This window comes from Aegilops tauschii, chromosome 1 (genome assembly GCF_002575655.3).
Source record: "Aegilops tauschii subsp. strangulata cultivar AL8/78 chromosome 1, Aet v6.0, whole genome shotgun sequence".
In the NCBI taxonomy this organism is placed as follows: domain Eukaryota; kingdom Viridiplantae; phylum Streptophyta; class Magnoliopsida; order Poales; family Poaceae; genus Aegilops; species Aegilops tauschii.
The window spans coordinates 497,014,371-497,040,184 of record NC_053035.3 but is presented as its reverse complement, the minus strand read 5'-3'; the positions used below and the strand labels follow the sequence as shown (position 1 = coordinate 497,040,184).

General features: G+C 47.4%; 3 protein-coding genes and 1 pseudogene across 5 annotated transcripts; 3 read left to right on the top strand and 1 right to left on the bottom strand.

Annotated features, from left to right (window-relative positions):
- Positions 1 to 296: 296 nt before the first annotated feature.
- Positions 297 to 7,391, bottom strand: LOC109762118 (uncharacterized). The gene is made up of 15 exons (XM_045229938.2): positions 7,348 to 7,391; positions 5,909 to 6,021; positions 5,686 to 5,789; positions 2,899 to 2,990; positions 2,704 to 2,788; positions 2,548 to 2,603; positions 2,354 to 2,435; positions 2,192 to 2,253; positions 1,878 to 1,959; positions 1,716 to 1,777; positions 1,419 to 1,500; positions 1,240 to 1,311; positions 1,061 to 1,127; positions 904 to 961; positions 297 to 781 (listed from the first exon to the last, which is right to left on the bottom strand). Exons 1-14 carry the CDS (start codon positions 7,389 to 7,391, stop codon positions 912 to 914), a joined length of 1,053 nt encoding a protein of 350 aa, XP_045085873.2. The 3' UTR covers positions 297 to 781; positions 904 to 911.
- Positions 7,392 to 8,299: 908 nt separating this feature from the next.
- LOC109762114 (uncharacterized) lies at positions 8,300 to 11,318 on the top strand. 2 transcript variants are annotated; one of them, XM_020320936.3, is made up of 7 exons: positions 8,300 to 8,535; positions 8,975 to 9,390; positions 9,523 to 9,575; positions 9,698 to 9,735; positions 9,845 to 10,259; positions 10,565 to 10,623; positions 10,818 to 11,318. In XM_020320936.3, exons 1-6 carry the CDS (start codon positions 8,510 to 8,512, stop codon positions 10,601 to 10,603), a joined length of 987 nt encoding a protein of 328 aa, XP_020176525.1. In that variant the 5' UTR covers positions 8,300 to 8,509; the 3' UTR covers positions 10,604 to 10,623; positions 10,818 to 11,318. The 2 variants fall into 2 exon arrangements, with proteins under 2 accessions (XP_020176525.1, XP_020176523.1); XM_020320934.3 differs by lacking the exon at positions 10,565 to 10,623.
- Positions 11,319 to 11,765: 447 nt separating this feature from the next.
- LOC109762110 (uncharacterized) lies at positions 11,766 to 14,608 on the top strand. 2 transcript variants are annotated; one of them, XM_020320929.4, is made up of 4 exons: positions 11,766 to 11,970; positions 12,713 to 12,910; positions 12,993 to 13,076; positions 13,489 to 14,608. In XM_020320929.4, exons 2-4 carry the CDS (start codon positions 12,730 to 12,732, stop codon positions 14,238 to 14,240), a joined length of 1,017 nt encoding a protein of 338 aa, XP_020176518.1. In that variant the 5' UTR covers positions 11,766 to 11,970; positions 12,713 to 12,729; the 3' UTR covers positions 14,241 to 14,608. The 2 variants fall into 2 exon arrangements, with proteins under 2 accessions (XP_020176518.1, XP_020176519.1); XM_020320930.4 differs by having other exon boundaries at positions 11,779 to 11,977.
- A 1,615-nt stretch (positions 14,609 to 16,223) lies between these two features.
- Positions 16,224 to 18,583, top strand: LOC141039205 (uncharacterized; annotated as a pseudogene).
- The last annotated feature ends 7,231 nt before the right edge of the window (positions 18,584 to 25,814 follow it).

Below are 25,814 nucleotides of genomic sequence, written 5' to 3'. Positions count from 1 at the left end.
GACCCAAGGGCCGGCGCAGCGACGGCGGGGGCGACGACAGAGGTCGGCGCAACGACGGCGGCGGCGGCGGTAGAGGCAGCGGAAGCCATCTTAACCTAAGCTGATACCATATAAAACGTAATATGTTGGGAACTGCTCGACACCCTAAACCGGGGTGTGGCTATCTCATTATATAGAGGGTATCCCAAGGGGTACAATACAATGTTACAGTATATTACAGAGGCTACGTATATACAGTCTAACAAGGAATTCACAAGTTGATGAGAGCATGCATATCATCAGAGTATGTAACGCAATGCAGAAATAATGCCACCAGGGCCTCTTTGTCCATGCATACTAGTAGTAGTTTGGGTTTCAATTTTCAAACACCATCAGAAAATTCCTAAAGTTTATAAGAGAGAAATCATTTGCAGCAAGTATGTATGCATAAGAACGAGTATGGACGGCAACCGATGAGGGCAACTATTCTTACAGGAGTATATATGTACTCCCTCGGTGACATGATATAAGACGTTTTTTGACACTGCCATGGACTCAAAACGTCTTATAAAATGTTACAGAGGGAGCATCAAGTATCTATCAGTCTGATCAAGAGCCCCCTGAGGCTGAGGTTAACGACATCGCAGATCATGGAGTTCTCGCCGTGCTTGCTTCGAGTAATCATTACAAGGATGGTAAGTATGTAAGGTGACTTGCATCATGCTCTGGTATGTCTCGAGGATGGTAAGTATGTAAGGTGACTTGCATCATGCTCTGGTATGTCTCAAGCCTACTGTCATCACTGCACAAAAGGAGCAGATCACCAGGATTAGTTGCTTATCCCTCAACAGATTGGGGCAGACATACACAAAATTAACCTATGATTTCTCTCAACAAACTGCCCTAGTGGAAGCACAAACTTACCCCGATTCTTATTCGCTTGTTGGAACCTGAGCCTCCCTGCTATCCTGGGACGTATCAGCTGCTTTGTACATGCAGAACAGCAGAGAGAAATACACAGGCGTGATCCATCATGCAAACAAGGAGTCACACATAAAGAGAGGAGAATGTGGTTGCTCACCCCCTCCGGTCCCTTTTCCATTTTCGCACCCTTGGCAACTGCATTTTAAGGTGCACCTGGCCCCGCGCTTCAGGAAAAGAAGAATTCCAGTCAAGATCAGAGAAGCAACAGCAGCATGTCTAGTTTCTGAATAGACAAGAATGCAGAACAAAGAAGGAGCGTGCATGTAGAGCGCATACATTCAGGCAACCACAGTTCTTGGTTTTGCATTTGATTAACTTGCAGGTGCACCCCTTATCACCCTCATTGGCCTGGAAGAAGTTTTTTTGAAAAAACATTTCTTTCAGGTTCTTGGCAGAGGCCAGAGCAGCACGGCGTTCATGAACGTAGTGTGCTCTAAGGAAGAAGCATATCTTACCAGGCCCTCCGGAGTGTTCTCGCAGCCCTCACACTTGCATAGCCCAGTGCAACGCGAATCCGCACTGAAACATGTGCACATGCTGCACACAGCATATCAACAAGCAACAGTTAGATAGCAGCACTACAAATTAACTACTATAGTAGATTGGATGGATCTGGTTCAAACTCCCTCCGTCCAAAAAAGCTTGTCCCTCATGGATATATCTACCACTAACTTGGTGCTAGATACATCCATTTGAGGGACAAGCTTTTTCGGACGGAGGGAGTATAATTCAACCAGTGTGCCTGCGCATACTTGGTTTTGCATTTGGTTCTTTTGCATTTGCACTTCTTCGGCCCGCTATCTCCCTCATTGACCTGGAATAAGTGCAACACATTTCTTTCAGATTCTTGGCAGAGGCAAGAGAAGCATGGTGTTCATGAATGTAGTGTGCTCTAAGGAAGAAGCATATCTTACCAGCCCCTGCGGAGTGTTTTCGCAGCCCTCACACTTGCATAGACCAGTGCAATGCGAATCCGCACAGAAACATGTGCACATGCTGCACACAGCATATCAGCAAGCAACAGTTAGATAGCAGCACTACAAATTAACTACTATAGTTGATTGGATGGATCTGGTTCAAACTCCCTCCGTCCGAAAAAGCTTGTCCCAAGCTTGTCCCTCAAATGGATGTATCTAGCACTAACTTGGTGCTAGATACATCCATTTGAGGGACAAGCTTTTTCTCGAACGGAGGGAGTATATAATTCAACCAGTGTGCCTGCGCATACTTGGTTTTGCATTTGGTTCTTTTGCATTTGCACTTCTTCGGCCTGCTATCTGCCTCATTGACCTGGAATAAGTGCAACACATTTCTTTCAGATTCTTGGCAGAGGCAAGAGCAGCACGGTGTTCATGAATGTAGTGTGCTCTAAGGAAGAAGCATATCTTACCAGCCCACGCGGATTGTTCTCACAGCCGACACACTTGCATAGACCAGTGCAACGCGAATCCTCCCTGAAACATGCACACACCCTGCACGCAGCATATCAACAAGTAACAGTTAGATAGCAGCAGCACCAGTTAACTACTATAGTTGATTGGATGGATCTGGTTCATATAATTCAACCAGTGTGTCTGTGCATACCTGGTTTTGCATCTGGTGCTTTTGCAGCTGCACTTCGTCGGCAACACATCTATAGCCTGGAATACGTGCAACACATTTCTTTCAGGTTCTTGGCAGAGGCTAGAGCAGCAAGGTGTTCATTAATGAAGTGTGCTCTAAGGAAGAAGCATATCTTACCAGCCCCCTCGAATTGTTCGCGCAGCCCTCGCACTTGCATCGCCCACGAATGCAAGGCAAACCATCCCTGAAACAAGCGCACTTTCTGCATGTAGCATATCAACAAGCAACAGTTAGATAGCAGCACTACGAACTAACTACTAGTTGATTGGATGGATCTGGTTCATACAATTCAACAAGTGTGTCTGTGCATACCTGGTTTTGCATCCGGTGTTTTTGCAGCCACACGTGTTCCGCACCGCCACAGCAGCAGAGTCCACGGCAGCAGCTGACATGATGAGGTATCTCTGCAATGTGATGCAGAATTTTTAAGTATGTAGTATCGAACAGATAGTACTTGATTGGGAGATAAATCAATTCAGGCATTCGACCAGTTTTGGCTCTTTTTTTCTTTTTCTTTTTTTTTTTGCTCGGAAAACAAAACTAGTACAGATCAAAAGTGAAGGGAAAGAACTGTTTCTGTTCAGCTAGACAATTTTTGAAAGAGGCACCAACTTGTCAACAATTCGTTATTGCAAAGGAGATCAACCGTACTCAAACAATTAACTAGAACTAATTCTGGAGGACACATGCCACCGACATTCAGGTTCAGCTTTCATCATCATAAAGCAGCGAAACATCGAAAGCACATCAAGAATCTTTCTTGGGAACAAACGAAACAGTAAGTACTCCCTCTGTATACTCCATGCAGTAAGTTAATTCCAACAGAACATCCCACAGCACAGCTCATCTTACAGCAGTATGCATACAAGTTGGGCTAAGCAACGCACCAAGAACAGGTCAAGTAAAATTGCATGCCACTCAGTAAGACGATCACCAGAGCTTAAGCAATCAGTTGCAATATCAGTAACGAACAAAACAGTCGTGGCACCATTAGCAAGCATTCATGAACAACACCAGTAACTAACACTCAAGTAAACTATACATCATAGCAGATGAACCAACTAGTACTTGACTAATTAACTTTGTGGAAGCAACAAAATATTGACACTTAGCAAGGGGAGAGATAAATATAATGGGTTCAGCAAGGGGAGAGATAAATATAATGGGTTCAGCAACCAATTTTGCTCTAAACAAAGAAAATCAGAAGGATTTTTTTCTGAGAATACGGTAACAAACACAGTTGGTAGGACTTTTTCCTGGGAATACGCTAACAAAAAAAAAACCAGTAGCAATCATTCATGAAGTACACCAATAACTAAGAGCCCAAGTAAACTATATATTGTAGCAGATGGATCTCAACATCAGCAACTGCCATAAGTACATATGGTTTAGAGCGGGAACCAAGAAAATTTAATAAAATGAAACAGTTCATTAATTATGCATCTGAATGCACCGTGCGCATGGAATTTACAGACTATACTTAACAATGAACTAGAATGGGAGAACTCACGGGGAATCTTCGCAAGGAAACAAATGCATGCATCCATCTACATGGTTGGCGATGAAATAGGTTGCATGCTGCATATTTCGACGCAATGCAAGATGAATGTCAATCAAACGAAGATGAATGCTTGCCTGGAGAATTGGAGCTAATTAACTTTGTGAAAGCATCTGTATCCTAGAAACCACCCTCAGCAAGGGTTGACAGATATATAATGGGTTCAGCAACCAATTTTGCTCAGAAACTAAGAAAATCAGAAGGATTTTTTTCTGAGAATGCACTAACAAACAAAACAGTTGGTAGGATTTTTTTGCTGAGAATACGGTAACAAACAAAGAGTTGGTGGCACCATTAACAATCATTGATGAATTACACAAGTAACTAAGAACCCAAGTAAACTATATATTATAGCAGATGGATCTCAACATCAGCAGGTGCAATAAATACATATGGTTTAGAGCAGGAACCAAGAAATTTTAATAAAATGAAATAGTTCATTAATTATAGATCCAAATGCACCATGCCCATGGAATTTACAACTATAGTCAACAATGAACTAGAACTAATTCGGGAGAACACACGCACGCAATCTTGTCTAGGCAGAAAATACATGCATCCATCTACATGGTTGGCGTATGAAATAGGTTGCATGCAGCATATTCGACGCAATGCAAGATGAATGTCAATCAAAAGAAGATGAATGCTTGCCTGGAGAATTGGAGCTAATTAACTTTGTGAAAGCATATGCATCCTAGAAACCACCTAGTACTTAACACTCGGCAAGGGTTGACAGATATACAATGGGTTCAGCAACCAATTTTGCTCAGAAACTAAGAAAATCAGAAGGAATTTTCGCTCAGGATACGCTAACAAACAAAACCGTTGGTGGCACCCTTATAGCAAGCATTCATGAATCACACCAGTAAGTAAGAACATGATTAAACTAGCAATTAGCAAATGAATCTCAACATCAGCAGAAGATTGAAATACAAATGCATCCGACTGCAAGGCAGACAGAACCTGTCATCGTAAAGGAACATCATACAGCACAGCTCATCTTACAGCAATGTGCACACAAATTGGGCTAAGCAACGCACTAAGAACAAGTCAAGTAATCAGTTGCAATATCTGCACGGAATACACTAACAAGTAACAAACCAATACAGCCGGGGCAGCTCCCCTGATCCATCCAATATCTGCTCGGAATACACTAGCAAGCATCATTGGCATGATTCATGAATCACAGCAATAACTTAAGAACTCGAGTAATATGATACCCAATAACTAAGAACAGACGAGGCGGGAGCCCGGGACGCGAATCCCGGCCAAAATCCCGATCCAAAATTTGCAGAAGCGTAGCGATCCCAAATCCCGGCCAAGAGCAGTTTGCAGAAACATTCCCGGCCAAGAACAGTTCACCGCACAACCTTCCCGGCCAAAATCCCGACCCCAGATGCGAAAGTCCGCCGCGGAGCATGCGGCGCCCGGCCGGAAACGCGGGCCCTCCGTCCCGCCGATTAACTGCTGACTACGAGCAGGAGATGGCGCTGCTGCGGGAGTCGGAGAGGGGGAGGGAGGTGGGGGCGCGCGCTTCTCACCTGCACCTGCGGGCGTGCGGAAGCGGGAGGAGCGTCGGATTCCGCGGCGAGGGAGTCGCCGAGCTCGCCGGAGAGGAGGAGCGAGGGGGCGGCGGTGCCTGCGGCTGCGACGAACAACGGAACGGGGGTCAGCTCAACGGAACGGAACGGTTGGTGAAGCACAAAACCCTAGGCGGAGGGGGCGGAGGGGGAGGGGAGGGGCGGGTGGAGGCCGGCGGCTCACCTTCGGGCGGAGACGCGACCGACGCCGACGCCGACGCCGGCAGCGGGAAGGTGGCCGGCTTTCCCTCCCTCGAAGCGAAGCGAAGCAAAGCGGCACCGCCTCCTCCGCCTCGGCTATAAGCCAAACGAAACCAAAGGAGGAGCCTTGTTGGTTGGGCTGGGCTGGGCTAGGATCCCCGACAGCAAACTCTACTAGGCCAGCCTTGGTGGAAGAGGCCCAGCCCAAGACTGGCTCTTCCTTATCTCTCAAAAAAAATTACCCTAAAATTTTTTCTTAAAAAATTAATCCAAATCCTAAATTTGTCAATTTTTTTAATGTGAACTATTAATTTAGAGTGAATTAAAAATTATTTAGAATTTCTGTGATTGATTCATCTTAGCTAGTGGTGACTAGGAGTTGATTGAATTGATTGATACCGTGGCTCAAAATAATTCCGGTGACTAGGAATTGATTGATATTGTGGCTCAAAATAATTCTGGTGACTAGGAGTTGATTGAATTGATTCATCTTAGCTGGTGGTGAAATTCCGGCGAGCTACTCCACCTCGAGCCCCGACCTCACCACCATTCGGTCCCCCTCTCATTAGCGCATTGTCTGGATACCAGGCGCACGTCCGGAGATGCCCCAGAACATGTCCACGATGACACCCGAGTCATGTCGTCATTATGACATTGATTCCGGCAAGGTAAGCATCAATTTGACCTTGCCGTCGTGACCCTCGTTTTCTTCACGACCGACCACACACCCTGACCAAATTGCATGTCCAGGTGTGCTCGGAATCGAGCTGGACGACCACACCCGAAGCTTGCTGACGAGCACACAACTCGAGCGAGCCCTAGCCATCGCCTCACCGTGGACCCCTGAGCTTGCCAACAGTTGGACTTCCAGTTGGGATAGAATTCTTTGCTAAACACTAGCGTCTTAGCATGAATGTTGGCCCTCCACAACTTGATCCATTGATTTGGAGAACCTCTAGTATCTGAATGACTTGACCGGTTCTCTAACCAATCTTCCCTCCGACGCTTTGTATCCAAATAGCTGTTGGCCGACTTCATCGAGAAGTTACCTGACTATTCATACCAACAGTCTTCTGTTGCAATCATCCTCATAGGTATATTGAGTATGGTTTGTGCATTCATAGGACATATATGTTATTAATTGATGACAACACCATACGATTGCCTTGACGGACCATCAATCAACACTGAAGCAACTGTTGGTGATTAGTAGAAACCGGTTATAAAGCCCACATCATATTATCGCATGGTAGCCAGGTATGATTCCGGATTTTTGCTGACTCTCCATCACTAATTCTCTTAATTAATCCATGTTTAAGTACCGACATCCCTGCATGAATAGCGCAACACTCCTTGTCGAGGGTGGTTGCCAAGCTCTAAATCAAGAATATCTGCAAAGGGGTAACAAAAAACTCTCAATACCTTCGCATCAAGTGACTTGGGCTCTTGTAGAATTTTCCATCCATGCTTCGCCAGCATGGCCAAGCTAAAGAGCTCGGTGTTACAAAAACCCCAACCGCCTATATATTTTGGCATTGTCACATCCTTCCATGAGACCCACACAGTTTTCCGCATGCCATCCTTAAATCCCCAATAAATTTTCTTGAGCGTGGTGTTAATATGATTACATAAACCTCTTGGCATTATAAAGCATAACATGGAGTGCGTGAGGATTTCTTGCACTACCGACTTGATCAAAATTTATTTTCCCAAGGATGGCATAGACTTATCAATCCACCCTTGCGCCTTCGCCCATATTCAGTCCTTGAGGTATTGAAAAGATTCATTGTTGCACCTCCCCACATCAGACAGTAAACCAACGTACAATTCAACAGTATTATGGGCGATTTTGGCTATGTAGAAATTATTAGGTTTTTTAGGGTGGGGTGGGGGGGGGGGGATTCCTCCCTCTTTATAGGTTATTTTCTATTGTACGCACTCGCTTCGTACGTGGTCTACGCTATACCGAACGCAATGTCATCCACAGTTCAAGCCGGTATGTATGTGGTTGGAGCAGGTGGCCAGGGAGGTTTTTACCCAACATGGGTGACAGCATAATCTCTGGATCGGTCCACCACCTCATTCGACATAGGTATAGTATCGGTCCTATATGACTCTACTATTGTCGATATTTCAGCTTTTTATCGTCTCTTAGTTTGTTCTAGGTGTCGGCCATCATGTTATGTATCCGCTTGATGCTACATTTTGAGTTACTAAAAACTCCCTTTATCGAAAAATCAAAGGGCATCCTATCCAAATGAAGGCATATGCATATACACAGACTCCTCATCATATATGATGATCAAGAAAAAAAAATCGAGGAGTCGTCTGGCTATGGATTACAGGCCCAGTTTGTTAGCCCAGAATGGACGCATATGCATATACGCACACACAGGCGACAGGCCCAAGATGCCTCATCGAAGAGTATCCTATTCCTATCCACTGCCCGACCAGTTCCTCCACTCCCCTCCGGCTCAGGCCGCTGCCGCCGCCGGCGAGTTCCTCTAGCCTGCCTGCTCTCCCCTCCGGCTCAGGCCGCACTGTTTGCTCCTACTGACCTAGGCCCTCCCTCCCCACGAAATCCATGGCTGCGGCCGCGCATTGTGCCAGGTATACTCCCAACATCCCCTACCCTTTCTCCTTGTTTCTCTCTCTCTTCTCTACACTGCTCACTTCGGATGCTCAGGCTCCGTTCCATTTACTTCGTTGCTGCCTAGTACTGCACTTATAGTAGCTCGCCTTCCCCACTGCCCTTGTAAATGAATATCTTGACATCAGTTCATCTTCCTACTGTAAGTAACTCGGCTGTCGTGTCAGAGTCCTGCTGGATTTCTTCAGTGAACAACGAACCTGAACGCTCACTGCACCAAATTGTGCATACGTACAGGTGCTGCCTAGTTAGTTCCCCTTCTTCACTGCATTTGTGAATGAACACATTGACATCGGCTCAGCCTCCTACTGTAACTCGACGGCAAGGCTGTCGTTTTCTACTGAATTTTTCCAGTGAACAAAAAACCTGAATGCTTACTGAACCAAATGGCACATACAGGGCGACCATGCGTTCCGAGGCCTTCCAGTGGGCTGCTGCTACCGGGTACAGAACAGTCCAGCTTGCGTGCTGCAAGCGCCGCGTGTCGTCGGAGCAGAAAGGAATTCGGCGCCTTGATCAGTCAATACAGCATCGAGGGCTTGTTTCGCCCTGGCCATCCTTCAGAACACTGGCTTGCACAGGACGACCATCCGGCGACATGGATGAACGATGGGCCCATATTTGTTCTTCTGCATTTTCAGCCAAGCAGGGCGATATGATGGGGCAAGTGCAAGACGATTGTCCACCATCAAATCTGGAATTAGGCAGTGCCTACCCCGGTGGTTTGTCAGAGAAGGAAATCGAAAGAAGACGAAAGATTAGTGCTGCAAACAAGGGGAAGGCTCCCTGGACCAAAGGAAGGAAATTAACCCAAGGTATGTCGGCCACGCTCTTGACAAGAATTTTTTACCTCGGCGAAACAGTTGTGCATGACAATGTGGTACACAAGCAGTATATGCCATGACAGTACAATCTGGAGGAGTAATACATTCTCTCTTGTGTTGTAGAGCACAGGCAGCGCATCAAGCAGGGCACTATCGAGGCTCTGAGAGATCCCAAGGTGATGTCATGTAAGAAACCGTTTTTTGCATCTGGCAAAGAATAAAACTACTCTTGTTATGGTCTGTGAAGTCTCTGAAAATTCAAGCCAGTTGCTCTCCTTTTTTCCTTTTGTTATCCCAGGTTAAGAAGAAAATGCTAGGACACCGTCAGTTGCATAGGTAAATCGTAAATACATGTTTCTGTTATTTTAAGGTGTATATGTCAAAAACGTTCTTATATTATGGGACAGAGGGAGTAGCTCTGAAATTCTGTTTGATCATATTTCAGACAATCGAGCAAAGACAAAATAAGCGCCGCGCTGAGAAAGGTATGGGAGAGGAGAATGATTTCTGTCAGGTCAAAACAGATGATCCTTCGTATATGGTCAGATAGTATCGCTGAGGCAGCGAAAGAAGGTGACCACGGGCAAGATAAGCTGGACTGGGACAGCTATGACAAGATACAGTCTGAGATGATGTCTGTGTTCCTATGGAACAAAGAGAAAGAACGGGTAACCAAGAAGCTTAAAAGGGTGGTGACAAAAATTGTTGCCAAGAAGCTTCAAGCAGCAGAGAAAATAGAGCTACTGACTAAAAGAACAAAGAAGGCGAAACCTGAGAAGCTGGTGCTGCAAAAGTCAGATGCTCAGCCGAGACGGGTGTTGGCATCCACAAGACCAAAGCTTAAAGAGAGGCTAACCAAGGTAATGGACATTTCCTATATTTGTCTGCATTGCGTCCTCACACGTTTCTGACATTTATGTCCTAATACTTTTCCGACCCTCTGTTTACAGTGATGGCTAGTTACATAATCTGAAGCTATTTTGTTTTGATCTGAAACAGGTTCATAATTGTCCTAACTATTTAGATCGGTTCTGTTTTATGAGAATGCCATAAATACAGACATTTATGTCCTAATACTATTGTGATCAAGCCTATATAGACATTTACATCCTAATACATTTCTGATTATCCTAAAGCCTTTAGGCTTGTTACTTTTTGCTTGCAGTACTCCCGCCTTACAGAGATGGTTGGTGACATAATCTGAATTCCTTTGTCAGAAAAAAGGTCCATCAGCCACTGTCATAATTATTTAAATCATTTTTGTTTTATTAGAATGCCCCCAAAATGTAGATCCATTCACCATTTGGTCTTACACCTTGCACCCATTGAAGCATGCTGCTGCACGCTACACAGTTTTTTTTATCTTCATCTTTTCCTGACACCAATTCCAAACTCTTATTCTCTTTTCATGATCGAAGTGGCACGGCCGCAAGAAGGAGCTCGAGATCGTGATAAGCTCACGGACAAGAGGTGGAGGAGGGCTGCTTAAGCCGGCGGTCGCAAGGAGAAGGGCGGTGGAGAGGCGAGCCGAGGTGGACTTGGCGACGGAGCCTGGGGTTCCCTCAGTCCGGATGAAGGAGCTTCACTCGCCTTGCAAGGATGGGCTCCCCTGCGGCGACACCTGAAGAACCTGCACAGGCAGCAGGGTAGCATTTATCCATTCATGGACTTCTTACATTGATGTTGATGATGTCTTGCTTTAGTTGGCCACTGTGGATGATGACCAGTCAAGTGATGGTGTCTGTAACAGGCTGTGAGCTCTTGTGTTGTGTAGGCTGGTTACATTGTTTTTTTGGCCCCTCTGTGTGGATGATCAGTCAAGTGATGATGTGTAACAGACTGTGAACTTGTGTGTTTTCTTTGCCATGATTTGAGCTGAACAGACAAAAATCACCATGCATTTTCATGCATTGACAATATATAGCCTCGCATGTAGTAGTACAATTGTACTACTCCATAAGATTCTCTTACAAATTCTCTACAAAGAGAGACAGATATTATATTTAACCAATCATTAACCATTGTCCATTTTTGGAAGGCGCTTTTCGCCTACTCTTTGATGATTCTATTCTTTTTCTTCTGTTATCAAGTGAATTGAATTATTTTGCCTTTTATTTTTTGAGAGAATTGCATCTTTTTGGTTAATGTCTTTTAATTTTTTAGTAAAATTATTTTTTAATTTTTTAGGGGCATTAATTTTTTAGGATATTTTAATTTTTTTAGTGAGGCACCATTATTTTTTTAGTGAGATTAGTATCTTTCTCTGGCCTAAAAGCCAGCCTTTTTTTTGAGGGGTGGTGCCTAAAAGCTAGCCGACACCTACTTTTCAGCGAAGGGCTCGATGGTTCTCCTCAGCCCGGCCCAGGCCCAACATAACGCAGGCCGAAATCCCAACCAGCCCCTCCAGTCGTCTCTCCCTCCGCTCAGAGCCCTCACTCCCCCAACTCTCGCCAGGTGGCGGCGTCGGCGGCGGCGGGCGGGCGATCGGCGGGGCAGGTCCACGGCGTCCGTGCACCGGGCGGACACACGGGAGCTGCCGGAGCAGCCGCCGACCGATAGGGCGACCGTCTGGTGAGTGGTGAGACCCCTCCTCGCCCCGTAACCTCCCCAGATCCAGTAGCGCCAGGTCCCGTCTGGCTGGAAATGGCCGGCTGATGCGCGGGGCGCGCCATTAGCGCCGCCGAGAGGAGCAGGAGTCGGCGCCGTTAGGGTTCTAGGAACCGTGGGGATGGCTGTGATTATCCTTAGAGCTAGCTGGCCGCCGCCGTCGTTTCTCGAGCTAGCTCCCTCCATGGATGGATGGATTATTACTGTGGCAGTGAGATCCCGAGCCGCCAGACTCGACGGAGATGCAACTCCTCTTGCTTAGATGCAACCCCTCTTGGTCAGAAATCTAGGATGCACCCAAAAAAGAAACCTAGGATGCATTTGTACATGTGTGGTGTGGTCCTCCATTTCACTCATGTACACGCCACCCTCAGACTTGAATGCCAAGCGAGATGCCCGTGTTATCTGCCCAGTTCACTCACTTGGGTCGTGTAATTCAGTTCACTGCAACAAAAATTGCTGTTGCTGTTGCTGTTTTACCCCTGTGATCCATATTTGCATATTGCTGTTGCTGCTGAAGTAGCAGCAGCAGCATGATCTTTTCTTACCACTGTGATCCATATTTGTATGGGCGAGACTAAGATCGGATAGCGGCCTTCGCACTTCCTTTTCTGTATTTGTGTGGGCGAAATGTACCATTCTTTTTTCCTGTACTACATGGGAACCATGATGGTTGACATGTTGTGATGCGTACATGTCTGTCTAGGTCAAGCTGTTCTTAGGATGAGGTCCTCCAAGACTAATGGGAGCGTGCAGAAGGCGGGGAGAGTTAGCCATGCCCAGGGAGAAGGGCCGAGCTGGGTTCTTGTCGCAGGAGGAGTTCTGGTTAGCACGCTCTCGGTCAGACTTGGGTGCAAGCTGAAGCAGATGTTTGATACCAAGAAGCAAAATAGTACATCCAGAGGTCTGATGCTCCCATTTGCAGTTCTAGTTCTAATTGCAGTCATATGTGCAGTCTGCTGAGTGCTGACTATCTGAATTTGCAGCCAAAAGAAGACCTGGAGCTTGTGAACTACACTCCAATCTGTACCGGTTTGATGATGAAACCAATTGCTACTGCTGTGTCTCAGGTAACTTGTACTACAGCTTAATTTATGCTCTGTTGCCGAGTATTCATGAGGTTGCAGCAAACTTTGCAGTCTGCAGTCTTGAGTTTTTTCAGCTGGCATTGTAAATACAGTAACGCAGTTGATGTCATTAACTATCATTGCGTCATTGGATTATGAGATTACAGTTATGTAATCTTCCATACCTTGAACATAATCCATGAGTACTAGCCATGAAGCAAAAAATTAATCCACAAACTGGCAGTATACTGACAAAGTGGCTATATAGCGGGTTTAGCATTGTTAAATTGCACTGTTACACCCTTGACTGGGCTAACACAGGATGCTGTCTTGCTATTTTTATTTATGACTTAACAGTTGTTGCAAAAAGGCAGAAACAATGTTAACCGTTGGTTGTTATGTGCGGGAATTGCAGATGGTGGAGTGGAAATCAAGCAAGGACCTGCAAGTTCTTTATCGAAACCTGATGAACCCTCCCTTCCTCTTGCAAAGATACCAGGGCCAGAATCAAGCAAAGAGAACAGTGGCGTCATGTGGACATCATCGCCTGACCGGCTTGAAGATCATCGCAGACCATTGCAGTACTCAAACAGTTCTGGCTCTCCTTGTGTTTCAGAATCAGGATCTGACATTTATATCAAGAGAGAGGTCATACAGAAGTTGAGACAGCACCTCAGGAGACGTGATGAGATGATCATGGAGATGCAAGCACAGATAGCTGATCTCAAGAACTCTCTCAGCATCGAGGAAACGCAGGCCGCCAATTTGCAGTCCCAGCTGGATGGTGCCAATCGAGATCTGTTCGAATCCGAGAGGGAGATCCAGCAGCTAAGGAAGATCATCGCGGACCATTGTGTGGCAGAAGCACTCTCCCGCGACAAGCCTTTGCAAGCTGGAAACTGGCAACCAGATGCTGCCAATGGGCATGCGAATGGCTACGCTGATAGCAGCATTGATGACCCTGAGCTGCACTGTATCGGTGTTGAGAAGAGGAATGGTGAGGCAGAGAGGGTGGAGATGCTCAAGAGAGAGGTCGGCGAGCTGAAGGAGGTGATAGAAGGGAAGGACTTCCTGCTCCAGAGCTACAAGGAGCAGAAGGTGGAGCTCTGCTCGAAGATGAGAGAGCTGCAGGAAAGGCTCTCGGCGCAGGTGCCCAACATCTTGTAGGATCTACTCCACAAGCTCGCTACAAGGCGCAATTTGCTAGGGCTAAGGTAGCTAGCAAATTGGTGTTGTCAAGGGATTCACAGGAAAAGATTTCGTCGCACGTGCTAGGGTCTTTGCAGAATGTTACGTTGATTCGTTTTTCTTTCCCCTCAGTTTTAGTCCTTGGTTGCTCAGTGTTAAAAGAAGGGCTTACTTTTTTCAGTTGCTAGGGCTAGGTAGGATACTGGACCTGGATGAGTGTTGTATAGGTTTTTCGGGTTTGCAGGCGTGATCGTGTTACGTGCCCCCTCTTTTAGCTCGGCGTGGTTTAGGCCAGTGCGGCTTCAAATTTGTGGACTTTTTTTTAGTAATGGCTTTGTTTCTCTGTATGTTTCTGATGCCTTGTGTTTGCAAAGGCAGTTCAGTTGATTCCAGAAAATTGGTGGATTGAGCAGCCTGTAACAAATGGGCGTCATGTGTATGGACATCACAGCCTGTAGCACTCAACTGCTCTGTACCATGGGACTCATCCATTCAGATACCAAGTACAAGGCCCAAACCTTTCCTTGTTACAAGCTGATTAGGCCTGTAACCAGAGAGTGCCCATCAATGGATGGTACCTGCTTGGTGCTTTGCTTCATCACTGAAGAGTTTCTATCCTAGAATGTAGTAATGTTTCCTTCATTCCTGTGACAATCTTAACTACTATGTTTTTTGTAATGCTGTTGTCCTGCCAAAAAAAAAAGACGACATGTGGCAGCAGCACTTGCTGTTGTGGCTTACGCAGTGGAGCACATGACATGACCAAAATATGTCACTTGATCACTCAGTCCTCCTGTGGTGGGCAGGGCTTCAGTTCCTAATCTTGGCGCCACCATCATGGGAAGAAAGAAGGCCAAGCAAGATGCCCATGTTGTGGCTGCAGTTCTAGTGCAAGTGGAAGTGCATGCAGCCAGCTTCTTCCTCACTAGCATCACATATGGACACATGGTCTTCACCTTGATCCATGCATGGCAATATGGCATGGCATGGCACAGCATCTAGCCAAGGTCTGCATTGATGTGAGAGGTTGACCTTGCCTTGCAAGTTGCAACTGGGCGTATGCGTCCATATCTTCCGAAGGAGTAGTTCAGATCCATACTCCAGCTTAACTTGGCATAGTGGTCGCGGAAAGCTCCCGCGTTCCAACTTCCAAACGGGGCCTCCTCGATCGCGTTGACCCGATCTATGTCCAAAATCCTGGCTCCGCCCCTGATTGATCGAATCGTCGACGACGACGATTTTTCTTCACTGGCCAGAAAGAAATGCCCTGTGTCGTTAAGACGACGAATAGCAACAAACAATGACGCTGCCAATGAGTTTCTTCTCCCGATGAGGGTCTTGCTGGACGCTGCCGTCGGCCGATCTGGGCCGTCGGTCGGGTCACCGACGGCTGCGGCCCCTCGTCGAGCTGGTAGGAGGCAGTGCCCTCGCGGCCACGGCACAGGGAGGATGATTGATCCGGCCGGCCGGCCAGCCAGCCATTTGTCACAGGCCGGCCGGACAGGGACAGCGGGATGGAGATGGACGCATGGCATGGCATGGCCGGCCCTCACATCACATGCATCATGCATGCATGCATGCATGGTGCTAGCTAGAGACACGAGAGTGTGAGATGAGAGCAAGGAGATAATAATTCAAATAATGCGGCCAGCGTACATGGAGTTTTGGGTTGTGGCCGAGGGTGGGCGTGCAGTGCATGCATTGCGCACTGTGCTGGAGAATCGTTTGCTTGTGCACGCGGGACATTGACCATGCTACAGTGCAGCCCCTGCCCACTCTACTCCTCCTACCTACAAGGCTTATGGTTACGGAGGGACGAGAGGACCTTTGTGCCTACCTAAACGAAACCAGCTAGCTGATGCTAAGCTAAGCCTACCTACGTGTGTTGCTGTTGGTGTGCAGTGCATTGGTTTCATGTGACAGACACGGCGAACATGGCAAGGAGCTGGTTTGTCGTGTCACATGGCGACGAGTGATCGGTGCAAATCCATCGTCAGGTATGGGGTGTGACCTCGGCTCACACACGCACAGATGCATAGATAGCATGCAGTGCAGGGCAGGGCAATGAGCATGTACAAGTGTACATACTTGCACTGCTGATCATCTGATGTGCGTCTTAGTTGTAATGGGAAATCAGTCTTGTTGCGTACAATGTACTGATTTCAAAGCAAGCACACACGCAGTCACAGAGATGCAGTAATACGTACAGTTAGTTTGGAGCTACACACATCAATGCCCATGCATATATCTACATAAGTTTCAGCATCATGAGCTTGGAGTGAGTGAGAGACTGTCTGCAAGCATGAGCATGCATGCCAGGATAGATAAAGTAGAGTGGGCATAGGAAGGTAGAAGGGTTGTGGATAAGGGTTGGGGTAGGGGTAGGGGGTCCCGTGCCCGTGCGTGAATGAAAAGGCAAAGGCACTGCACTGGCACTCCTCCCTTGTCATCTTCTTCTCATCCTCCTCCTCCCTTAACCATATCCACATCGATCACTTTTCATCTAGCTATAGTAAGGCCAACTCCACCGCGCGACCCTATCTTGTCCAGGTGCGTCCGTTTGGGGTAAAACGGACGAATAGCGCGGCCCAACGCGCGGCCTCTTGTCCCCCCCCCCCCCCCCCTCCCGTGGCCCGCCTGTCGGGGACACTAGCAGTCCCTCCGCTCCCAACGCTTCACCCTCTCTCCCCGCCCCGCCCCGCCGCCAGCGCCGCCGCTATTCTCCGGCCGCCTCCTCACCGCGCAGCCCCCCGCCGTCCATACCAAACCACGTCTCGACATGGCCGCCACCACGCCCGCGCTTTCGCCGTAGTTTTGGCCGTCGATCGGAGGAGGTTTGGCCGTCGCCGTCCTTGCCGGTGGCAGAGGGGACACGACTGCCAGCGACGTACCACGGCGGCCGAGGCAAATTCCGACGAGAGCTCCAGAGCGGCCAGTAGCCGGCCGGCAACCACCCCTGCTGCGTCGAGGTGATCATCGCGGCCTCTTCGCCACCACGACCGCAAGGTGTTCGACATTTTGCCAACAAACGTATGGACAGTGGAGACGAGTTTTTCTTCCATCACTTCCTTTGTTCATCGGACGATTCGTAATCGGATGATGAAGATCTTGTGGTGGCTGCACTGGTCGTTCACGACCATATTCAACGGCAGCTTCCTCGGTACAGGGGGTCACTCCCTGGCCGTGCTCCCAACCTGAACCGCAACAGGGAGAGAGGCCACGCCCTGCTCTATGCCGATTACTTTGCCAACACCCCACTCTTCAAGACGGATAAATTTCGTCGCCGTTTTCGTATGGCAAGGCATGTGTTCAATCATATCTGAGAGGGAGTGGTTGCTCATGACCCATACTTCGAGTGCAAGACGGATGCCCTTGGCAAGCTTGGATTCTCCTCTTACCAGAAATGCACCGCGGCCATCCGCATGCTTGCATATGGAATTCCAGGCGATCTGGTGGATGAGTATGTGCGTATGAGTGAGACAACATGTCTGATGTCAATGTACAAGTTTTGCCAGGCTGTGATCGAGGTGTTTGGCCCAGAGTACTTGAGGCAGCCAACTGCCGCTGATACAGAGAGATTGTTGGCGAGCAACGCAGCTAGAGGCTTTCCAGGCATGCCAGGCAGCATAGATTGTATGCACTGGGAGTGGAAGAACTGTCCATTTGCTTGGCAGGGCCAGTACAAGGGGCATGTCAACGCGTGCACTGTCATATTAGAAGCGGTGGCTTCGCAGGATCTTTGGATATGGCATTCTTTCTTCGGCATGGCAGGTTCTCACAATGATATCAACGTGCTGCAGCGTTCTCCAGTCTTCGCAAGGCTTGCAGAAGGCCACTCCCCACCTGTCAACTTTGAGATCAACGGCCACTAGTACAACAAGGGATACTATCTAGCTGATGGTATATATCCTCAGTGGTCAACTTTTGTGAAGACAATCTTGAAACCCCAAGGTGAGAAGAGAAAGAGATTTGCCCAAATGCAAGAGAGTGCTAGAAAGGATGTGGAACGTGCTTTCGGTGTGCTTCAATCCCGGTGGGGTATCGTTCGAAACCCTGCACTGTCATGGGATGAAAGGAAGCTTTGGAAGGTGATGACTGCTTGTGTGATCATGCATAACATGATCGTCGAGGACGAGCGTGATGAGAGTATCTTCGACCAAGGATTTGATTATCAAGGTGAAAATGTTGAGCCCCTGCACCAAGACCTGGCCACATTTGAACAATTTGTGCAATTCTACCGTGAGATGCGTGATTGGCACAGCCATTTGAATCTTCAAAATGACTTGGTTGAGCACGTGTGGGATCACATTGGCAACCAATAGATGTATTGGTTCATTTTATGTCATTCAAGACAATTTCGATTTGGTTGTAAAACTATTTTATTAGAGATAATTTTGATTGGGTTGTAAAACTATTTTTATTTGAGACAATTAATATTTAAACGTGCAAACTAGTTTTGATGAGAATATGCGCATTTCTGGCCCTGACGGACAGGATGGGGTAAACGGATGCGGCCGCGCGCTGGGCGCACGGCCACCGCATCCCAGGACACGTCCGGACACGACCCCAAATCCCTACCCAAACGGACAGAATCCGGACAAAAAACAGACGTCCGTTTGGGGTCGCGCGGTGGAGATGGCCTAACCCCTCTCTCTCTCTGACCACTGCAGGGTTCAGGCTTCAATGACAAGCAGTGTTTTATGAAGAAAAACACATGCACGTGGCCCCAGTCACGTGCCAATGCAATGCCCATTGCTTGCTTGCTTGCTTGCATGCATGATTAACCTTGAGATCAAAGCGCACGCACGCACGCTCCCAGCACATGACCAGCCCCAAAAGCAACCCTATCCGTCTACCTATTTGCCCTGGAATTATATCTGAATTGAAGGCGACCTGATAATGCATATACGGAACGACTTGCGCTTGCTTTTTTGACAGAGTTTTTCGCCCTAGAGTTTCTTGATGAGATTTGCATTATGTTTTCTTTCATTTTCTCTCTGCCGTCCATTGTTGGTTTCTGTGTTTGCCACCGAGCATTAATTGCACTGCCTTTCTTTCTCTTCAGGGAAGAAATCTGAAGGGAAAAAAGAAGAAGGCATACATAAAAGTGGAGAGAGGAACATGTCATGTCGACCGTTCTTAGATCTGTAGGAAAAGGCCAAGCCTCCAACTTTCAGTGTGCCACTTTACTACGATATGCACATGTCAACAAGACAGACAAGCCAGTTGGGGGCTTGGAGGTAGCTAGCTAGCTTGCTTGATAGCTGCCCAGCATTTTATTCTAGTGCTTGCAAGTCATGTCACCATGATACCTAATACATTCACAGCCCTGATGGATAGGTACAGTACCACACATGACATGCTAACTGAAAAGCTAGCTGCAACTAATCTGGGAGTAACTAGTCCCTGCTGATTTTTATGCTATGTCCTATGCCCTTGTTCAGTACTTCAGTTTGGTTCCATCTACTGGATGCAAGATCAAGATAAATGATATATAATCTAGTTAGTGACTGAGCACGGACTGAACCTGCACATGCATGCAGGATGCAGCCTTTAATCTGATCCTGATGTGGCCAATGATCTTGCTCCGGTGTTTCATCGGATCCCCTTCCCTGCACGGGCCCTTGAGGCCCGATCATCTGACAGTGACAACAAAATTTAAATAAGAGGATAACCAGCTCACCACAGACCCAACCCTTGTTTTATGGTCTTGAGGCTTACCCCTCCCTGCATTTTATATCAGTTAATTAAGAACCAATTGACCCTCCATGCATCCTGATGCACATTAATCCATCACATGATGCTGCTGGTGTCATCTGAGGTCATGCAGGGCTGCTTGATTATATTACAAAATATGGGTTTGCTGGCTGGTGGAGCATGCATCACAGGTTACAAAGTACAGCCAGGCCTTGAGTTGGAAGCAATGTTTATGTGTGGCTCTCTGCTCCCAAGGCTGTGTGTGAAGCATCTGAGCTTGGAGGAGAATAAATAATGGTGCCATCACAGGTGGGGTGGTGAGTGAGTGAGTGATCTGCATATGTGCATTGAGTAAGGAGGACAGGTGTGCATGCACCCCCCACCTGCTTTTCAACACTCCTTTAGGGTTCAGGATTGTTCCCCCAACAACATTTATGTTATGTTCAAGAAAGCTCAACACTCACTAAGCTAGTAGCTCACATGCTCCTGCACTGCAGCCACTGTCCAATAACACACACTTGTTCCCTGGCTCTTGCCATGCTTGACAGCTCCTGCTGATGCTTGGTGGGGTGTCTTCTTGGGGCTAGCTAGATTTCCATGGGCTTAGGTATACCAAGCCACACAGCCTGTCCACCTCAATCATTTTTTGTTTCTTGCTTACCTGCCCTTGATTCAAATGGGTAGGCATTAATTTCCATGCTTAGGCTGATGATGCAAAGCACTGGATTAATCCTTGACCTACAATTAACATCCAAGAAAGTCATCATTCATCTGGACTACAAGGCAAAGGGGGCTCATCTTCCAGTGCCTTCATTGGTGAAAAAGGAAACGTACTTATGCATAAATATTCTCTAACCAAGAAGTCAAGAGTCAAGACTGAACCACTTATGCCTGAGATTAAGTTACTTATGTCAAGAGTCAAGAGTCATTGGTGAAAAAAGTTACTTATGCCTAAGATTAAAGTCTAGTACACTGTGTTAGTAAATAAAAACTCTCTGCTCATGCCTCCTCTCCAGCCACAATAAATTATCGAGATCCATCTGTTCTTCACTAATCACTACCACTACAAATATAAACGACACCATGTTTGGTTAATCGCTTGCTATTTAATCAAGGAGCAGAAAGAGCCTGTGCTGGTTTTTCTTAATTGCTCCAACAACAGCGCAAGGGAATTAATCTGTGGATATCATCATCATCATCATCATCATCATCATCATCATCATCAGCTGTTGTGGCATGGCATGCAGAAGTGTCTCACTGACCTGCAGGCAGGCCTGACCTGGCAGGCAGGGCATCGCTCACATGGCCGCCTCCTCCTCTGCTAATTAAGTTTAGGCCCGGATCAAATCTAGTTGTTTAAGGGCACCAAATCTTGGGAACATGGCTACAATGCTACCTACGTATGTACCTTGCTTTGCACCCGGTCTACTTCTGACCTCTTCTACTTAACTATTTAATTGTTTTTTCCTCTATTGGGCATTGCAAGGTTTCAGTAATTAATTGGATGTATTAGACAGAGCCGGTTTGGTTAATCAGCTGGATGTGTGAAGTGAAATGCAGTGCACACACACATGCACACACGTTCGTGGCTAGCTGGCTGAGAGTGTGATTGGGCCTGGACTCAGACCGGTCAAATCAAAATCATAATCAAATCATTCGACAGGCTCAACATGTTAACTGGCTAGACTAGACCACATCCATGGTTACTGAATCCTGGTTAACAATCAACCGGCAAGCCAGAGTGTTCAACACTGTATATATACATATGTCATGGAGATGAAGTACACATATGGTTGTTCTATTTTTAACAAGGGTACGTGGTCATATTCAACAATCAATCATCTCACCTGCGCACTGCACTGCGTCTGCATTATTGTCTGGGTCTGACTGCCCCATGCATGCATGCATGTGGAAGGAAAAAAATGTTTTGGTTCAACATTATTAATCCATTCATCTAGATCCCCAAATCTTCAAGCGGTTCCCTGCCAGAAAAAATATTCAAGCTGTTGTTGTTTTCCTGTTGATTGATTAATTAAGCAATCGAGGCATTTGTGATCTGTTAATAACCAACTGATTATTATTATTAATTGACTGTCTCTGCTGGTAGTACTGCTAGATGCTGCAGGAAGACCAGTCTAGGGTGATTAATTAGGGTCCTGTGATGTGGATTAAGGGGCGAGGTCGCGCTGTAAGAACCGACCAAATCCAGAGAATTAGTTTTGGTTGTCTCTCTGCCGACGACAAAAAGATGCATGCCTGGGATGCGAGGGACACATTGCAGCTTGTCTGTAAAAACACTCTATGTAACGCCGCCATACGACATACGTACAGTTATATATTTTTGTAACAGGACGTACAGTCATACATGAGGTAGTTCATCGCAAAAGACTTGGAATAACTACTACTGCCTCCGTTTCTAAATATAAGTCTATCTACAGATTTCAATATAAACTATATACTGATGTATATAGACGTAGTTTAGAGTGTAAATTCACTTATTTTGCTTCGTATGTAGTTCATATTATAATCTCCAAAAAGACTTATATTTAGGAACGGAGGGAGTATTAACAATAACATGAGCGTGCATGCATGCTACCAGAAAGTGTGTGTTCTTTTGTTGTTGTTGTTGTTGTCTGAAAACAAATCATATTTCCTTTTCTCTTCTTTTTCTTGAAAGTTGAAGGGTGCCAAAGGCGGTATATATTCAGCTCAACAACAGTTTACAACATGGATTACAAAATCCTGATAAAATGAAATGAGCTAGCGACTGAACTACAGGGCAACATCTAGTCGCATGAACTGAGTTTACACAACTGAAAATAGGTTTTGATTCTAAATTGCACTAGTTTTTTTAGCCTAATCGTTTTTTCTAGCTGCTAGCTGGATGAGCATGATCTGACTAATCCAGGTCAAATCACTCATATACTGGGCTACTGGCTAGGAGATGCTATAATGCATGGATGGGCAGACACGTCCAGATCAACCAGACCACGTCCATCGTTTTCTGATTGACGGTCGGCAAGGCTGGTCAATACTAGCTCTAGGCAAGCACTGACTATTTTTATTTGAGTTGCGTTGAGCCCTGTCTATATATTACTTACTTAAGTACTTACTGGGATAGTTCTTCTTGTTTAACAATCAATCATCACACTTCATCTCATCCATGTATACTGCAGATAGTTATTGTGTGGCTGACCCATTGAATTATAGCAACATGAAAAAATAGGTTGCAACATGACATCTGCATATGCATGCATTATGTGTAATGTTATACTATTCCTCTAGATCCCCAAATCTGAAAACAGTGTTGTTTTCCTGTTGATTAATCAAATCAATGAAGGCATCCATGATCCGTTTAATTAACTACCAGCCCTGCTCTGCTCTGCCAGCTGCAGGAAGAGTATATACAACCATATAAAATTTGTCAAAATCGATTCAAGTATCAATTAGTTATGATTTTAACAAAGTATAATGACCTATATGCAAAAGTACATGAGGTCACATTTCTAACATACTCAAAAACAAAAACAAACTGGATATTCATAATCTATGAAAAATTCTACCCTAAGTCGATGTATAATTTGTGTATGTTTAAGCTTAGATAAGTTAGATTTAAATTATTCAAATTTTAACTTAAAAATAAAAAAAATAAAAAACAGATGATATCTATGCCTACGGCCATGCCGTAGGCATAGTTCTCGGGGCTACCAGGAGGCGCCACGTGGCGGGGCTATGCCTAGTAGGCATAGATGGAAAACTATGCCTTCGGCTTTGCCGTCGGCATAGCTCTGCAATGTGGCAACTCCTAGTGAAAAAAAAACAGATAATATTTATGCCGACGGCCGCCGTCAGGGCCGTCGGCATAGATTTGACGGCATCAGCCCGCCGTCTGTCCCTGGGCCACAGGGCCACCTCTATGCCGACGGCCTAACTATGCCTACGGCTGCCGTAGGCATAGATCGATGTATGCCGACGGCCTTACTATGCCTACCGTCGGCATAGCTCCATCTATGCCTATGGCAGCCGTCAGCATAGATAAGGCCGTAGGCATATAAGGTTATTCCGGTAGTGAGGCTGTTTACTCGGATTAGGACAGGAGATGCCATGCATTATTACTGTCCTAAAATGAGCTAAGGTGTGCTATAAGAACCGACCGACCCATGCTGAGGATGGCGACGCGCAGCGGCATGCTGTTCCTCTCCATCAACAATATCATGGCGGACATCCGTGATGCGGTCCTCGATGCGCCCAAGGCCATGACCATGCCGGAGGTGTGGGTCAAGATGTGGGGTGTTCCTCCGAAGCAACGGCGAGTGGATCGTCTGATGGCGGCTACTACCATGATCGGCAGGCCCCTTGTGGTGGACGAGCTCTCGCTGATCCGCTCGGGGCCGGTGCGTATGCGCTTTGCTTGCCGCACGCCAGCCAAGCTCCGTGGGGAGGTGCAGATTTGGTTCAACAGGGCGGGCTACAACATCAAGCTGGAGCCGGAGTTGGACCCCCCTCGTCAGGCAGCTCCTGCACTCCCACCCCCTCCTCCTCCCAGCAATGGCAAGGGGCCGGACGACCACGACAAGTTTAAGGACAAGGATATGGACAATGATCACGATGCTAGCATGGACGACGAGTCCATTGACACTGCGGCTTGGGACAAGCTGGGCATCTCCGTGTCGGTCCCAGCAGCGCCGACGTCCAGGTTGGCGGAGGCGGCGGCGGAGGCTGCTTCAGAGGGAGTGGAGCTGTCGATCCCAAACCAGTACGGCTCCAACCTGGGCTCGGTGACGTCGCCACCTCTTCGTGCGGCCTCTGACGCTCAAGTGGGGCGACTGGTGGTTGCTCTCTGCGAGGTCTGGCGTCGGGAGGGCTCTGCAACAGCCTGAGCGGCTCGGTGAAGCAGATGAAGAAGTCGGCGGTCCGCAAGGTGAGCGCGGAGGCGGTCCGCTTGATGGAGCCACTGGGCGCGCCTGCTACCCTGCGTCAGACCGTCATGGCGCTGGCTGCCCCAATCGCGCCACCTTCTGTCGATCCACTGCTACAGGAGGCCACCAAGACGGCCAGTCTCGAAGGCCAGGCGAACCAAGATGGTGATGGTAGCTCCAATTCGCACAAGCTCCCGCTCCAAGGGTGCCAAGGGGAACATGCCGTCCCTGCAGCGGGCGTAGCTCCTTCAGGCCTAGAACAACATGGAGATCTCAGGTAATCCACCCCCCGTTTCACTGTTTTGGAATCTTTCTCTGATGACCACCTGAGCGAGATCCTGGAGGATAGTGGTGTGGATCCTGCGTGTGTGGGAGGAGCGCGCGAACTGATCTCTTTGGTCCGCGCCAAGGAGGTGGCGCAGGTCGCGCCTGCAACCGCGACTGCGTCGCGTGTAGACCAGAGTGCAGGCGCCCCTATTGGAGGGGCGCCTGCACTCTCTCTCGTGGTCTAGCCTGAAGAGGGGGGTTCAACCAACAGGGGTTGCTCCCTCTCCCTCGCCTTGTCGTGGCAAGGTGAGGCACGTGGCTAAGGCGGTCACCTCGAGAGGTGTCCGTCTCTGTAACCACGTAACCTACATGCGTGCCCTCTTCTGGAATCTCCGTGGCTTCGGCCTCGCTGGGCGGCGAACCCAGCTGAAAGAATATATGCGCAAGGAGGATATAGATATCGTTGGTTTACAGGAAACGATCCAGGTGGAGTTCCGCTTCCACGAATTGTTATCTATCGATCCTCTGGAGCGCTTTGAATGGCATCATGCACCCGCGGTTGGGCACTCGGGTGGTATGCTCATGGGCCTTTGTCGATCCTTTTATGAACTGCTAGCTTGGGACGTGGGTAATTTTTTCATTGCGGCGCACATTCGTGTTCGCGCGTTTC